The sequence below is a fragment of the Sarcophilus harrisii genome, chromosome 2 (genome assembly GCF_902635505.1).
Source record: "Sarcophilus harrisii chromosome 2, mSarHar1.11, whole genome shotgun sequence".
NCBI lineage: Eukaryota > Metazoa > Chordata > Mammalia > Dasyuromorphia > Dasyuridae > Sarcophilus > Sarcophilus harrisii.
Genome location: NC_045427.1, coordinates 317,006,129 through 317,023,313, shown reverse-complemented (window position 1 = coordinate 317,023,313; position 17,185 = coordinate 317,006,129). Strand labels below are relative to the sequence as shown.

General features: G+C 34.5%; 1 protein-coding gene across 4 annotated transcripts in view; it reads right to left on the bottom strand.

Annotated features, from left to right (window-relative positions):
* The window catches only part of PCNX4 (pecanex 4), a 51,183-nt gene that overhangs the window by 8,406 nt on the left and 25,592 nt on the right, over window positions 1-17,185 (bottom strand). For 3 of the 4 annotated variants that reach the window (XM_031952680.1, XM_031952679.1, XM_012541004.3), the window contains exons 7-9: window positions 11,913-12,276; window positions 4,426-4,529; window positions 1,593-2,632 (exon numbers count right to left, since the gene is read on the bottom strand). In XM_031952680.1, the coding sequence (XP_031808540.1) occupies window positions 1,593-2,632; window positions 4,426-4,529; window positions 11,913-12,276 (1,508 nt within the window). Of the gene's footprint in view, window positions 1-1,140; window positions 1,322-1,592; window positions 2,633-4,425; window positions 4,530-11,912; window positions 12,277-17,185 lie in introns of all 4 variants that reach the window. The other variant, XR_004232030.1, reaches the window with a different exon arrangement.

Genomic DNA, 17,185 nt, shown 5'->3' with positions numbered 1-17,185 from the left:
CCTTTCATCCCTATATCTTTTTATTAATTTTCTTTGATGATCCTTGATTTCTCCACATGAATTTTGTTATTATTGTATCAAGTTCTCTAAAGTATTCTTGTGAGAATTTCACTGGTATAGCCATAAAATTTAAGATTAACTTTATTAACATTTAACAGTACTGTCACTTTTAATATATTAGCATGACTCAGACATAAGCAATGAATATTATTCTACTCCAGTTATTTTTTTTAAATAACACTTTGAAAATAGAATTTTCTAGGTAAACTGTCATATCAACAGAAAACATGGAGTCTTATTTGTTCTTTAACTTTCTCTTCTCTTATCCTTATTACCATTGTTTCAATTAATAGTAGAGAGTGGGAATCTTTACTTTATTATCATATTTAATGGAAAAGTTTCTAGTGTAATCCTATAGCAAATGATGTTTGCTTTTGGTTTTAGAAAACTATTTCTGTGATATTAAAAAAAGACCCCCTCAATGTCTATACTGTAGAGTTTTTTTATCGCTATTAGCATAAGTAAATATCATACTTTTTCATAAGTAATAAATATTGTATTTTGTCAAATATTTTTCTGTGTCTACTGAAATAATCATGCAGTTCTGGATGTTTTTGCTTTTAATATGTATAATTATATGGTTGGCCAATTCATGGATCAGAGTTCTTTCAAGTCTTTCAAGATTTGTTTTTCTTTACAGAACTGTTATTACTATATTAACTCTTCTTTTGATTATGCTTTATGCATTAGCCTTTCCTGTTTTACCCCTCATTTGTAATATGTTACAGTGTGCTTACATTTACCATGCACCTCTATATTCCACTGATCAACATTATCTTAAATATTTCCTATATGTCTGGCACTGTTAAATGTTTTAAAATACTAATATCTCATTTGTTCTTCACAACAACTCTACAAGATAAATGCTGTTATTATCCCCATTTTATGATGGAGGAAAACGAGGCAGGCAGAGGTTAAATGACTTGCCTAGGGTCCCACAGCTAATATCTAAAGCCAAATTTGAACTCAACCTGATTCCATGTCCAGCATTCTATCCACTAAACTGCCATCTGCCTCTTGAGTTGAGATAACTAACTTGGCTTGCCCACCTCTTCCTGTACAATTCTATGTCCAACTCACTGTCAAATCTGCAGTGTCTGTCCAAGGCATATTAATGACTGACACACTTTATAGCTTGTCCATTGAACTGCATGTTACATGTCAACATCTTCATCCACTTGAATTTTCTTGTATTGATAGTTGATCCATGTTACCAAAGCTCAAGCACATGCCCTTCCTTTCCTCTAACAATCAGCAAACTCTAAAAGTGGACAGTGATTTATAAAGTTAGTAGCAATGACATTACTTGGTAGCTTTGCTTAAATCTTTTTAAGAAATGTATTTCTTAGGAATTTGGGGGTGTTTAGTGGGACCTGTCTTATGTTAAACCAAAAAATTAAAAACTTATTTTTCTACAACATTAATAGAATTAAAAAATACTGGGCTACTTGCCAAATACAACATGTCAGAACAGGACTTCAAGGAAGGTTACTATTAATACCATAACATAAGGAACTTAAATTATTTCTTACCTGAATGCTTTCAATGCTTGCTGGAACAGTTCTGGTTTTTCAGTTAGCCAGTCCAAACCAAGTGACCAATTAATGCCACTATTGTAAGCTCTAAATATGTGGCTAGGGCTAGGAACCACACTGTCTATTCCAAAAAAACTAAAATAACAAGACATCACTGCATGAATATATAAGTCTTTCAAAACTTTATCCTTTGTTATGTCTTCAAGTATATTAGAAAGATTTTCTTTTGGATGAAAAGATTCCAACTGACTTAAAACAAACTTGTACCAATCTTCTGGAAATAACTGCTTCATCTCATTAATTCTGGATTTGGGCAAGCAACTAGACCTCCATTCTTCTGGTATACTTAACAGCTCTGAATGAGAGCAACTAAATTCCAACAGAGGAAGGTGTGTCATCTCTTCCTGCTTTCCTTTGTCAACAGCAGGAAGGCCCAATGCAACTGCTTTACATAGTTTATCTTCTGAAATTGTCTCTGTTGAATTAGCATCTGTGCTCCGAGATTCCACTGATCCTGGAATAGGTAAAGCTGTACTTGGCAAAACTTTCAATTGCCCATTTTCTTTTTTGTCTTTTTTGGTAGTAGACTCATCATCAAAAATGTCATTATCAGACCACTCATCAAATGTTTCTAAATTTAAACTATCTGAATCATTGGGGTCTTGCGGATATGGTGAATTATTCCACTCAGGCTGCCTGATTAGAGGTGGCATACCATTATTTTTAGTTTCATCAAGTTTCTTTGGTGTTCTGTTTCTTTTATAGCAATGTCGTACAAGTATCCACACAAGTACTTTAATGAGGTCATCTTTAAATGCTTGCAAATATTCATTAGAATCAATGATACCGGATAAGACATTCCTGGCATCAGAGTACAGTCTCACAGGTACAACAGTACAGGGTGTTAAGATGTTTCCAAAATGCTCATTGAGGGGAAATGCTCTTGTATATTCCTCTTGTTCAAAGGCTGCTTCAAAAACTTCATCAACTCTTCTAGCTTCAACGGTATGGCATGAAGTTTCTTGTAATTCTAATCCCTGAAGGAAGAAACAAAAACTTTTTGAGTGAATTCTATTATTTACAAAAAGCATTTCCCAATCCCTCTTAATTCTAGTGTATTCTTTTTATTTTTTCCTATTTATCCTGTATTATAATTTCTTTATTGTGAAGACTGAGTTAGCACCTCGGATGCCTTAGAATCAGCCGGAGTCAGGATAAGCAAAAGTCCTTGGTCTTTAGGGGTAGAAGTGAATTGGATGGACGGAGGATCTCCATGACGTTCCTTCTCTTCGTCTACTGCCAAAGTAACGCTGGCTTGTCTTATTCCACCCCCAATCCTTCCCACAATTCTCTCTATACACCAAAAGATTGAACCAGCACAGAATAGTGGGAAGGACCATTTTCCAAGCATATGCTAATAGAGTATTGTCCAATCGGTAATTAGCCTTAAGTGCTCAGTTGTCCGACCTCAGTGCATCAACTCAGAGTTTCAGCCCTTTATGCTTTATATGTATTTCTTTGCTTTTGCTTGTTGTCTTCCCCTTTAGACTGCAGGCTCCTTGAGGGCATGGACTGCCATTAGCCTCTTTTTGTAATCCCCAGGACCCAGCACATAGTAGGCTTTTAATAAAATGTTATTAGTTGTTCATAATTACTTAGCCATAGAAAAGTTAGTAATTTAAAAATAGTTTGTATTCTTCCTTAATAAAAATATAGCACCTGTTCTTAATCAAGAGCTTTATCTTTTAAATTTAGGGGCAGCAATATATGGTAAAAGAACATATGGATTTATTTAGAAGACCTCAGATTTGAATTCTAGTTTTGCAATTCAGTACTTGTGTGGCCCTAGGCAAGTCAGTTAATCTCTCAGCTTTAGTTTCTTCACCTACATGTGTCTAGGGACACTATGGGCAATCAAAGAGAAATATTAATAACAATTTTACTTTTATAAAAATCATAAAAACTTGAAAGACAACACTTGAAGGACCACAATTATATTTTTAACAACATATATTTAAACATTGAAATATTATTTATTACTATTTAAATATAATTTAATTTTAAATATATACATATTTTTATTTAACTAGTTAACTTCAATTTCTAGAATACTGTATTCTAATATTGGAAATCTTTTTTTCTTCAAAACAATCAATGCCTTCTATTAAACATACTGATTTCAAATAGGCTAAGCTAACAAATTATTTGTGTAGGGAAGCTTTTTACTTTGCTATTAAAAAAAACATATATAGTTGTCTAAATGGCAAAAAAATTAAGGCCAAAGAAATTCTATTTAGAATGGCCTGCTAGCATATTACATGATACTTCAATACCATATACTAACTTTACATCAAAGAAAGAAGAATTATTCTAAGATTATGGCACGATTTTCTGTTTATTCTTATTTATGAGGTTGTTAGTGAGTTTTAATCAGGAACATTTTGAACCTATTGTATTATGTTAAAGAAGCTCATACTATACTGTTCTCCATACACAGTTTACTCTAAGTCTACTTAAGCCAAACAATATTACAGAATTATACTCTGGAGCTGATTGGTTGGACAAGGTCATTGAGAATGGGACTTAGAAAAGAGGTGACTATCTCTGTATCTTCTTTGCTAACTAATAATCTGATAACACTACATGATATCAATATATATATTTCTCATTTTTAATATTTACATTTTTAAAATATTTATTTTCAAATTAAAAAAAAACAAAGCAGATTTATTCCAAGTTGCTATGTATTTAATAGCTACTAAATTGATCACAGAAACATTTTTACATGTAACATGTTATCTAACTCTAGAGAGAAACTTAGTGGTCTGACCTTAATGTTAATACAGCAATAGGTATATCCTCGTTCTAGAATTAGAATCCAGATAAGTCGATCTTGAAAACGACATAAATAATGTGATCCAGGTAAAAGAAGACCTAAAATAGGATAGGAAAAGGTGATTTATTTTTATGTGCAATTTAGATAGTTATTTTTATTATGGGAGAGTTTTGGAAACTGACTTTTAACTTCTGCTACTTTTGTTAAAAATAGAAAATTAAACACTATTTTGTAAAAGGAAAGGCCTTAAAATTAGTTAAAACAGACAAAGCTCAATGAATTAGATTATCAACATGATTTAATTTACCATTATGCTATATATGAAAGTGTTTTCAAATTTCCAGAGCGAAAAAACAAAACTAGAAGCAAGTATCAAATTTCTACCTTTTACTACATTTCTTATATGCATCCTCTTCTCTCCATTTACATAGTCACAACTCTAATTAAGGTCATCAATACTTCTCACATGAAGTACTAGAATAATCTTCTAACAATCTTCTAAATCTTTCCCCACTCAATCAATCCTCTTAGGGTAACTGCCAGAGTTCTTTTTCTAAAGTGTAGGCTGGATTGTGTCTGCCCTGTTTAATGAGCTCTAGTGACTCCTGGTTACCTTAATTATGAAATATAAAGCCCTCTATCTGGCATTTACAGCTTTTATAACCTGAACTTTTTCCTATCTTTCCAGTTCTCTTCTTAAACCTTATTACCGCTCTCCACTTGCCTGCTACCAAAAAGAATACTCTATCTCCTTAGTGCCCTTGTATTGGCTGTCCACTATGACAGGTATCATAGTGATTTACCCTCACTAGAAAGGGGATAGGGACTGTAATTTTGGCCTTCCTTTTATCTCTAGCACTTGGTAGAGTGCCTGGCACACAAACTCAGAAAATGCTTATTGACTAACTACTCATACAACCATTACCCAAGAAGCAATCTCATCGCTTCTTGTCTAGTTTATTCTAACACCTGTTAGAACCGGACCCCCCCCCCCCATCTTCTTACTCATTGTTACTCCCTTACACATACCTCACGACCTGGTGACAGAGACTTGCTTCAAGTTCTCAAATAGAACACTATCTCCTATTCTTGTGCTTTTGCTTCTTTACCTCTATCTCCTGGTTTCCCTGACTTCTTCCAAGACTCATCTCAAGACCCACATTCTGCAGGCCTCCCCTAGTCCTGTCAGTTTTTAATGCAAAAACATTTTCCCTTTTAGATGACATTCCATCTATTCTGTAAAAATCTTGCTGAATATAGTTACTTACACGTTGTTCTCTCTCCCCTTTTTAGAATGTATGCTCTAGGATGGCAGGGACTATTTTTTATTTTCTTTGTAGCCCAAACTCTTAGCAAAAAGAAAACAATAAATGTTTACCAATTGACTGTGCAAACTATTGATAAGGCTAAATCCTGACAAAATTTCAACATAACAGAATTTTAATGAAAATGATATAAAAGATAATTGTATTGAGCTAGAAAATTACCATGTCAATTAATGTTAGAATGAAATGCAAGTCTATAGCACTAGTTAAAAAATAAAATCCCTAAATGTAATTTGGATAAATTGAATGCTGAGTAAATAATCAATCTTCTGTGTTGAAAAATGACTAAGGAGCTACAGTTTTTAAAGTTGTTACAAAAGTAATAAACTTTAAAAAATGGTGCATTAAAAGGAAGGCTTTTTGGAAATACGGGAGCATATCACAGGGTACTTCTATATCATTGTGAAAACACTATCTTTCTTAAGCCAAAGTCTTTCAAAGAGTATTTAAGCAAAAGAAAGAAATTGCCCCCTTTTAAAGCAATAAAATTAAAGATAAAAGAATTTCTTTTTATAGTATAAAATCTCTTGAAGTTTGCATATTTGGGGAATATTTCTGAAAAACTAAATATTTTAAATAAATTCAATATTCTCCAATTCATACTTGTAAGTCAGTAAGATATTTTCAGAAAAGTCAGCAATTTAGATAATTCATTTTCAATTTTAAAAGTATTTGACTTACAAATGAAACAGAAGAAAGTATACTTGCTCAGCTATCTTGACTAGTATATAGAAGCAATTCTTACTTTAAAGACCTACATATTCTAAATGAAAAAGGAATCTATTTGCTATGGATATAAAGTAATTTTGGTCTAATTTCTATCTTGTGACAAAAAGTTGAACCTGATAATTTATTATTATTTGAGAGATATTTCAGAAATCTTAGACAAGCTCATGCAATAAGTGTTTCATTTGACAAACAGTGGAAATAGATGGGGAGGTGGGGTAGGGGGAAGGTCTGGGAACGGATTCAAGTTGTTGAAATATATGTCATTAAACCACACAAAATTGGAAAGTTCAAGAACAATTATCTATTCCTATTGAGCAAGTGTTCTAAATAGCAATTTCAAATCTCTGTTCTGGGCCTTAATTTCCAAACCATGGAAACACATTATTTATCCAAAGCTGTAAACAATTATAATTGCATTAATTACAACATAGTTTGATAGAAAGCCCTAAAAAATATTCAGACTACTATATTTAGCAGTACACATAGCTGAAAGCTTAACTGATCATCATGTTACAGATATCAACTATTACCAGCATTACAATCAGTACATCTGAAAGTACTTTTTAAGACTCTGATATGGACCATGATGGCATTTATTATAGACAGCTTTGCTATGGCCCACATGTAATCGTTCTGGTTTGGGGCCACTAGATACAAATAATGAAATTCATTTCACAAGCATTTATTATAGTGTGTCCCTGTTTGTATCTGTCATTGTGAAGAATATAACCACACCCCCCCCACTATATTTTCCCTTTAAAAAAGTTATTTGAAAGATAAAATATTGTTCTTAATTAGTTTTTGAAAAAAGAATTATGAGGAGCAATGTTGTTATATCATGTTTTGGGAAACAGTGAAGGAAAAAAAATTCTACCTATCACATTAATAACATTACTACATCTGCTGTGAAATATAAAAATCATGAATGATTTTAACAAATGTTGTTGTTCAGTTGGTTTGTGTCAGATTCTTCATGAACCGATTTGGGGCAAATATATTGGAGTGATTTGCCATTTCCTTTTCCAGCTCAATTTACAGATGAGGAACTGAGGCAAAGAGAAAGGTTAGGTGACTAGCCCAGGGTCACACCGCTATTAAAAGTCTAAGAATAAATTTGAATTCAAGATGATGAGCCTTTCTGACTCCAGGCCCAGAAGTCTATCCATTCTAGGGCTTCTTAAATTTGTGACTCCTTTTCACATGAGAAATTTTTATGTGATCATGGGTATACAGGTATACAAAAAAGGTATATAGATCAAACATTTACTGATAATAAATCACAATTTTGTAATCCCCACATTTAGTTACAAGATCCTACATGGGATTACAATTCCATGTTAAATCATAGTTTAAGAAACAGTTTAAGCACCTATCTGCCCATTTATTAACAGTATCTATATCTTATTTTGTGGTATATTTAATGTTTGATGTTATACACTTGTAGTAAAATATTAATTTATTTAAATGAAAAATGAACTAAGAAAATTATTTTTATAGATTATTTTATGAAAAATGGGGAGAGGGCATGAATTTTTTCTTATAAAAAAGGAGAAACTATCATGATATAAAGTTTGGAAACCATTGCAGGGCTTCTTAAAACTTTTTTCCTGGGCAACCCTTTTTGTCCAAGAAATTTTTATTTGATCCCAGGTATGTAGGTATACAAATCAATATTTACTAATAATGAATCATAATTTTGCATCCTCCACATTTAGTTATGAGAGCCCATATGGGTTCATGACCCACAGTTTTAAGAAACTGGACCTTAGAGGATATAATCTTACTTTTCTCCCTACTCTATCATTTTGTTATTATCAATACTATCACTAAAGATCTACCCAGAACTATTCAATTATTGTAATGATAATCTTTTAAAACTGTACAACAAAGTAGGAACTGAGTTAATATATCTTAAAAAAGAAATTAAATAGGCAATCACTATATTAATTCAGCCTATTTTTTTTTTTTTTTTTTGACAAAAGCAAATTGATACCAAGACTGATTTTGGTTCTTGTTTCTCTATAAGAATTGTTTTTTTCTTCCAAATTCCTTACAACACATAATTAGAGAAATTTTAAATAATTGTTTCACCAGAGTAGAGAACATATAATCTTTTCATGCCTAAAGTTAGCAGTCGTATTTAAATATAACGAGACTACCTATCTGCTACTAGATTACACCTTTTCTTCAAAATGAAGTTGAGAATTATGGTACAAGTTATTGTACAATTAGTACAAGGTGGAAAATCTGCAATGCAGCCATATTATCTGCGGGTAATAAGTTCATTTCCATCAAATATTCCATTTTCTTCCTGAAATCATTATTCTTAGTATTATATTTACTTGGGGGATAGGGTAGGAGTGCTAAGGACAAAGGACAAAATTACCTAAAAAGAAGTTTTGTTTCTTTATCATTATTTTTCATCCCTTAGCAACCTAGTCACAAAAACTTATGTTTTTCAATATGACATAATGGTTAGTTCCCATTCCTTTACCATTAAAATGACAAGAAGAATACTAGTAAAAACTCATATTTACATACTATTTTTAGGGAACATTTACCTACAATCTCAATTCTTTATGACAACCCTGTGAGGTACAGATAAGCAAACAGAAACTCAGAGTAGTTAAATGACTTATCCATAATCAAAGTGTCTGGCAGAAGACTTGAACCCAGATCTTCTTGACTCCACAACCACAACTCAATTATAGGAAAAAAACAAGGCCATGAGCTATGAGCTCCCTCTTCTCCATTCTTCCTGATTGCAAAGGCATTTTATTGCTCTCCTTTAGCTTCCCTGCTATTCATTCTTGATGTGGCCAATCCATCAACCATTCTCTTCCAGGACAACTCAACTGTCTTGCCACTCTTTTTCTCCATCTTGACTCCTTGGTAAACTACTCTATCCTGGTATCATGGCCCTAATTTTTACTATATTCCTAATATAGGAATATATTTTCTATATATAAATATATTTACTATATTCCCTTCCAAGTCTCAGTCTTGGATCACTTCTACTATTCATTCCTTTACATTTGCTAGTGTACAAAGGGAGAGAATATCAAGACTGATTATGTTACATAATCTCACTGGGGCTCTCACTGATATTAGGTAATCCCTTTATATTTGCCTTGTCCACTCACTATCCCACAGAAACTCTTCCAAACTTTTTCAGCTTTCCTCAAACTTCCCACGGCTCCCCTTCACCATACTCTCAGTTGGCATCCTTGCTTCACATTCAAAAAATCAGACATCTTGTCAAAAGCTCCCTCTTTTCTCTTCTTTTGTCTCATGAAACCCATATGCTTTCTTCCATCTCTGTTCCTTCACCCTACCTCATGTGGCCTTATTCCTTAACAAGACTAAACCCTCTACTCACTTAAGTGATCCCATTTCATCCTGACCCCTCCAATAGAATGCCCCTTTTATCATCCCTACCCCCTTATTGATTTCTCTCTCATGGATCATTCCCTCCCACCTACAAACATGTCTCTTTCCCCTATCCTGAAGAAACCTTCGTTAACAATCATCCTCTCTGTTCTGCTTTTGCAATTAAACTCCTTGAAAGAGCCATCTACAATAGATATCTCCATTTTTATCCCCTTGCTCTCTTCTTATGTGGATTCTGACCTTATCATACTATCCAAACTGCTCCCTCCAAAATTACTGATGATCTCATAGCTGCCAAATCTAATGGCCTTTTCTTAGCTTTCATTCTCTTTGATCTCTCTGTAGTCTGTGATAGTGATCTCTCTCTCTCTCCTCGATACTCTCTTTTCTTGGGTTCCCAAAGCACTACTTTCTCTTGGTTTTCCTCCCACCTATCTTACTGCTTGTTTCCTTTGCTAGATCCTCATCCAGAACACTTACCCTAACCATAGATGTGACAAGACACCAGGACCCTCTTCTCTTCTCCCTCAGTACTATCCAATTTGTGATCTCCTCAGTTCCCATCGTTTTAATTACTGTCTCTATGCAGATGATTCTCAAATCCACCTATCTTGCTCTAATCTCTCTGCTCACCTGCAATCTCACATCTCAAATTGCCTTTTAAATATCTTAAAATGGAAGTGCAATAGACATTTTAAACTCAAGTCCAAAAGCAAACTTGTTATCTTTCTCCCTAAACTCTTCCTTTCCCTATTACTGTAGAGGACAACATTCTCTCAGTCCCTTAAGATCCTAACCTAGGAGTTATCTTGGAAACTTACCATCTCTCATCCCACTTTCACTTGCAAGTATCTAAGTCATCAATTTTACCTTTCTACTGTCTCTTGGAAATGCTGTCTTCTCTCCTCCAACTCTTGAGACTACTAGTATCATCACATAGCTGGACAGTAGGCTGCTGATGGTCCTGCCTGCCTCAAGTCTCTCCCCACCTGAATCCATCCTCTGCTTTAGCTGTCAAATTGAGTTTCCTAAAGTATATGTCAGACCATGTTCACCACCTACACTCAATAAACTCCAGAGGTTCCTTATCTAACACTTCTAGGATCAAAAACAAAGTCCTTTATTGGCAACTCAAAGCCTTTGAAAAACCTAGGTCCCTCCTATCTTTCCAAGCTTCCTACCTCTTACTTCCTGCTAGTTATTCTTCAGTCCACTAACACTGGCCTCCTGTTTTTCCCATGAACAAGACATTCCATCTATTGGCTCTGAGAAAGTCCTCTGGCTATCCCCTATGCCTGGTACACTTTCCCTCCTCAATTTCTTGAGGATCCTTTAAATACTAACTAAAATCTCATCTTCTACAAAAACGCCTTTACAAATTCTAGGAGCTTAATTCTCACCCTTCTCCTCTCTGGGTTATTTCCTATTCATCTAGTATGTAGCTTGTTTTGTTCATATTTTGTTTGCCCATTAGACAGGGAGCTTTTTGAGAGCTATGAAGATCTTTTGTCTCTTTTTATAGACCCAGTACTTAGCACACAGTGCCTGACATATAGTAGATATTTAATAAATATTCATTAATTGAGTGAATAAATCTTCACTATTATGCTGATTCTCTTTAAAAATCTAATTCATCCCAGGTACTTGAATTTCTCTATTGCCTCAGATTCATGCAAATATTTTAAAAATATTTGTGTTTTGATGACAGGACAGAACCTTGAACTGTAATAGAGTTCACAAATCATTTTCAATCAGTAAGATGAATCCTTTTAATTTGTCCACTATCACTTTTTGTGTTAATAAAAATAAAGATGGTAAATACTTTGGTAGTTTTGTTCGTCTCAATAAGGAAAGGTAAATTTGTTTTTTTGCTTCTGGTCTGTCTTTTTTTTTTATTTAATTTTTACATGTTGGTGTACTCAAAAGGCTCAAGGTTCCCCCCCCCCCCCCCACCTTGAGAAAGATAATCTTTTTTTGGACTGTTTGTCTATACTAAATTTAGAGATGAAAATGCTCAAATACCGCTAAGTCACTTACCTAAACTACCAGCTGCCATTGCAGATCCAAGTGCAGCACTCAGACTTGGAACCATTTGTTCATAATAAACTGTATCTGGACAAATGCATGCTGTTGCCCCTACTGGTCCCGGCCAACTCTGAACTGGTCTTGGAAACCCAACCAAAAATACAGGAAGGGTGAAGAGAGGAAGCAAAGGAGAAGAAAGTAATGTAGAAAGAAGTATGAAGGACATTACAACCGGCAAGAACACTATATTGAGCGTTATTAAAGTGGTGGTAGATTTTCGACGCTGTTTTTTCTCTGTCCATGATGTCAAAATAACGGCTACAGCAAACTGCAATTTGGTGATAAATTGTAGCACTCGATCACGTATCATGCCAACCTGCAAATACAAAAACAAATATAAAAACTCCTATTTATTTGACAATCTCAGAACTGGAAGAGACCTCAGAGAATATTTGGCCTAATTCAGACTTAATAGACTGTTCATGCAGTCTTTGCTTCAATATTTGCAATTTAGAGAGAATCTACTTCTTCCAAGGCAACACATTTCATTTTAGATGGCTTTGTTTCTATTTTTTAATATCATCTCTTGGTTGTGGGGAGTGGGACTGTTTCTTTACTCCTATTTGTCCCATTTTCCCACTGACTTTTTGCTTAGATATCTTGCCTGGTATAGAAGCCCCTTCTCTGTTATGGGAAGTTCTTTCAAAAGATTTATAATCTTCTCTTTTTGAATTTCAATCCCAGTCAGAGACAAGCTCTAGCAAAATACATCAGAACTCTCACATTTCTCTATGGCCATTTCCCCTTTAACTGCTCATCATAGCTTCATTTTTCAAAAAGTATGACCACATAGAAAAAGCCTGCAATTAACATTCTTATAAAGACAAACTAAACATTTAAAACAGAAGGTAAACGGATTTTCCCAGTGTCAAGGATTTTAGGATTCTAGGAGAGTTTAAAGGGAGAAAAAAAAAGGAATTTTTCCACAGGGGTCTGTGGTGAGGTGAGGATGGGACAGAGTCCTCTCTTTCTACTCTATGCTAGAACTACATCCAGATCTGGACTACTCTCTGAGGAGGTACTCTCTTGTACCCCAGGGCCCTCTCCAGATCAAGAAAGCTATCTTGCCATCTCCTGAGGTTCCTCCACGCCACCCAGTCTGCTCAGAGGTAGGTAGTCTCATAGAATACACTACCACCACCTACCAAGATAGTGAAACTCAAGGAAATACCTTGAACAATGTAATATCTGAGTCCCTCAACAGACCTCTTTGTGTTTTCCCTAAATTTATACTGCTCAATGGTTAATATGCTTTTATTCTTTTATACTTATCAGTATAAAAGCACTGATTCTGAACTCCTGGACAGACATATACAAATCCCATTCTCCATTGTAAATTTTTAATTTCTTTATTATCTATCTTAATTCTACTCTGCTAATGTCCCATTCCAAATCTGTCTCCCCCTTCCTCTGAGTTCTCTGGAATGATGTAATTATCTAATTTCCTTTTCTTTTATACTTTTCCCTTTCTTATTCCTTCCAAATGCCAGCCTTTACTTTGCTCCTTCCTTTCAGTTTCTCCCTCTCCTGCCATCCTTTCCTTTGAAGTTCATACTACACAAATTTATCACTCAACCAAAAGGGCATTCTCCTTCCTCCATGAGTCTAGTGCCTAGTTTGAATTTCTTCTCTCCTCTCTATCTTCTAGCCTCACACTCAGGGACTTTAACATGCATGCATATTGATATTCCTCTCCCATACAACCCAAAACGAACCCCTCCCACAGACATTCTCCAGCTTATACATGCCTTTCCTTAAATGTTGTTCTGATGAGTAGTACAATCTAACAAGATCTAACCATCTCCTAATTTTCTTTTTAATGTTAAAGGCATCACCATCTTTCCACTTACTCAGGCTCCTAACCTAAGTGTCATCCTTGACTCCTTGTTTTACTATATCTTCCCTCTCCATATAACCTGTAATAAAATCCTGTGGTTCCTACCTTTCTAAAATCTTTCTTATATTCATTTTTCTTTCCTATTGACATTGCTACCACCTTGGCACATGTCTTCCTTATCACTTCATACCTAAATTATTGCAATAGCTTGTCTTGTGTCTCTCCCTACTTCAGTCCATCCTCCACCTAATTGTCAAAGTAACCTTACTAAAGCATATCTGACTTTGTTACTCCCTTAATCAATCAACTCCAGTGGCTTCCTATTATCTCCAGGATATAATATAAAATCCTCTGTTTGGCTTCTAAAGCCAATCTTCTTATACTTCACTCTCCTTAAATAATCCATTTGTCTAAAAAATCCATTGTCTAATTCTGGGCATTTTCACTAGTTACTTGCACTTCAGGCCTGGAATTCTCTCCCTCCCCATCTCTGGCTTCTTATTTCCTTAAAATCTCAATTAAAATCCCACTTTCAGCAAGAAGACTTTTCTGGCCTTCCTTAATGATAAGTATTCTCCCTGTGCATTTGCCTTCAATTCATGTATGTGTATCTGTTGCTTTGTTCGTATGCTGACTTACGCAGCAAATTATGAGTTCATTGTGGCTAGGAACTATTTTTGCCTTTCTTTTTATCTCTACTGCTTAACACAGTGCCTGGCATACAGTAAATACTTAATAAATGCTTGTTGACTTGACCCTTGCCTTCTTATCTTTGGAAATTATATCTTTATGGTAATGTATGAGCGCATGAACTTTATTGGGTGTCATGTAACTTTGATACAATAGGATGAGTGCACAAGACCTCACAAGGTGTCAGATGAACTGCTGCCTGGTTATACAAGTGTAATACTACATTTATATCTATTTAATTTGATCTTATTAGATTTGGCCCAACATTGGTCTGGCCACATATTTACAGAGATCCTTCCTTTATAAAATATTCTTAACAGAACTTTATGTGCTGAAAACAAAGTTAGTACCCATTAACTAGAAATTATGAAGCAACCTATGGTATAAGAATGTAATAGAATATTACTCATATCTTTAGAAATGATGAAAATGAAAAATTCAGAAAAACATGATACATATTAATTGATAGAAAGAAATAGAATTATGAAATCAATGATAAATAGTGACTAAAATAATAGGGGGCAACTAAGCGGCAGGGGGCAGCTAGGTGACACAGTAGATAGAGTGCTGAGCCTGGACTTAACAACACTCACCTTCCAGAGTTAAAATCTAACTGAGACACTTAATAGCGGGTACAATTTTTTAAAGTTTATAGATCACAGTTTAAGAACTCCTGTTCTACTTAGTATTTGACAAAATTTGCTGGCAAAACTGGAACTTAGTATGACAGAAACTCACACCTAAAACGCTATACCAAAATAAGGTTAAAATGGGGTCAGGATTTAGACGTAAAGAATGGTACTCTACAGGGGCATCTATTTAAAACCATCAGTAAGCATCATATGCAATGGGGAAAAATTTGAACCTTTCCCAGTAAGATCTGGAGTGAAGCAAGGTTGCCCACTATCACCATTATTATTCAATATTGAATTAGAAACACTAGCCTCGGCAATAAGAGTTGAGAAAGATATTAAAGGAACTAGAGTAGGCAATGAGCAAACCAAACGCTTTGCAGATGATATGATGGTATGTTTAGAGAACCCCAGAGATTCTACTAAAAAGTTATTAGAAATAATTCATAACTAGCAAAGTGGCAGGATATAAAATAAATCCCCATAAATCCTCAGCATTTTTATACAACACCAACAAAATTCAACAGCAAGAGATACAAAGAGAAATTCCACTCAAAATAACTGTAGACAGCATAAAATACTTGGGAATCTACCTACCAAGGAAAGTCAGGAATTTTATGAGCAAAATTACAAAAAACTTTCCACACAAATAAAATCAGACTTAAATAATTGGAAAAATATTAAGTGCTCTTGGATAGGCCGAGCGAATATAATAAAGATGACAATACTCCCTAAACTAATCTATTTATTAGTGCTATACCAATCAGACTTCCAAGAAAATATTCTAATGATCTTAGAAAAAATAACAACAAAATTCATATGGAATAATAAAAGGGCGAGAATCTCAAGGGAATTAATGAAAAAAAAAATCAAATGAAGGTGGCCTAGCTGTACCTGATCTAAAACTATATTATAAAGCAGCAGTCACCAAAACCATTTGGTATTGGCTAAGAAATAGATTAATTGATCTGTGGAACAGGTTAGGTTCACAAGACAGAATAGTCAACTATAGCAATCTAGTGTTTGACAAACCCAAAGTTCCTAACTTTTTGGGATAAGAATTCATTATTTGACAAAAACTGCTGGGATAACTGGAAATTAGTATGGCAGAAATTAGGCATGGACTCACACTTAACACCGTATACCAAGATAAGATCAAAATAGGTCCATGATTTAGGCATAAAGAACGAGATTATAAATAAATTAGAGGAACATAGGATAGTTTATTTCTCAGACTTGTGGAGGAGGAAGAAATTTGTGACCAAAGATGAACTAGAGCCCATTACTAATCACAAAATAGAAAACTTTGATTACATCAAATTAAAAAGCCTTTGTACAAATAAAACTAATCCAAACAAGATTAGAAGGAAAGCAACAAACTGGGAAAACATCTTCATAGTTAAAGGTTCTGATAAAGGCCTCATTTCTAAAATACATAGAGAATTGACTCTAATTTATAAGAAATCAAGCCATTCTCCAATTGATAAATGGTCAAAGGATATGAACAGACAATTTTCAGATGATGAAATTGAAACTATTACTACTCATATGAAAGAGTGTTCCAAATCACTATTGATCAGAGAAATGCAAATTAAGACAACTCTGAGATACCACTACACACCTGTCAGATTGGCTAAGATGACAGGAAAAAATAATGATGAATGTTGGAGGGGATGCGGGAAAACTGGGACACTGATGCATTGTTGGTGGAGTTGTGAATGAATCCAACCATTCTGGAGAGCAATCTGGAATTATGCCCCAAAAGTTATCAAACTGTGCATACCCTTTGACCCAGCAGTGCTACTACTGGGCTTATACGCTTATACCCCAAAGAGATACTAAAGAAGGGAAAGGGACCTGTATGTGCCAAAATGTTTGTGGCAGCCCTGTTTGTAGTGGCTAGAAACTGGAAAATGAATGGATGCCCATCAATTGGAGAATGGTTGGGTAAATTGTGGTATATGAATGTTATGGAATATTATTGTTCTGTAAGAAATGACCAGCAGGATGAATACAGAGAGGCTTGGAGAGACTTACATGAACTGATGCTAAGTGAAATGAGCAGA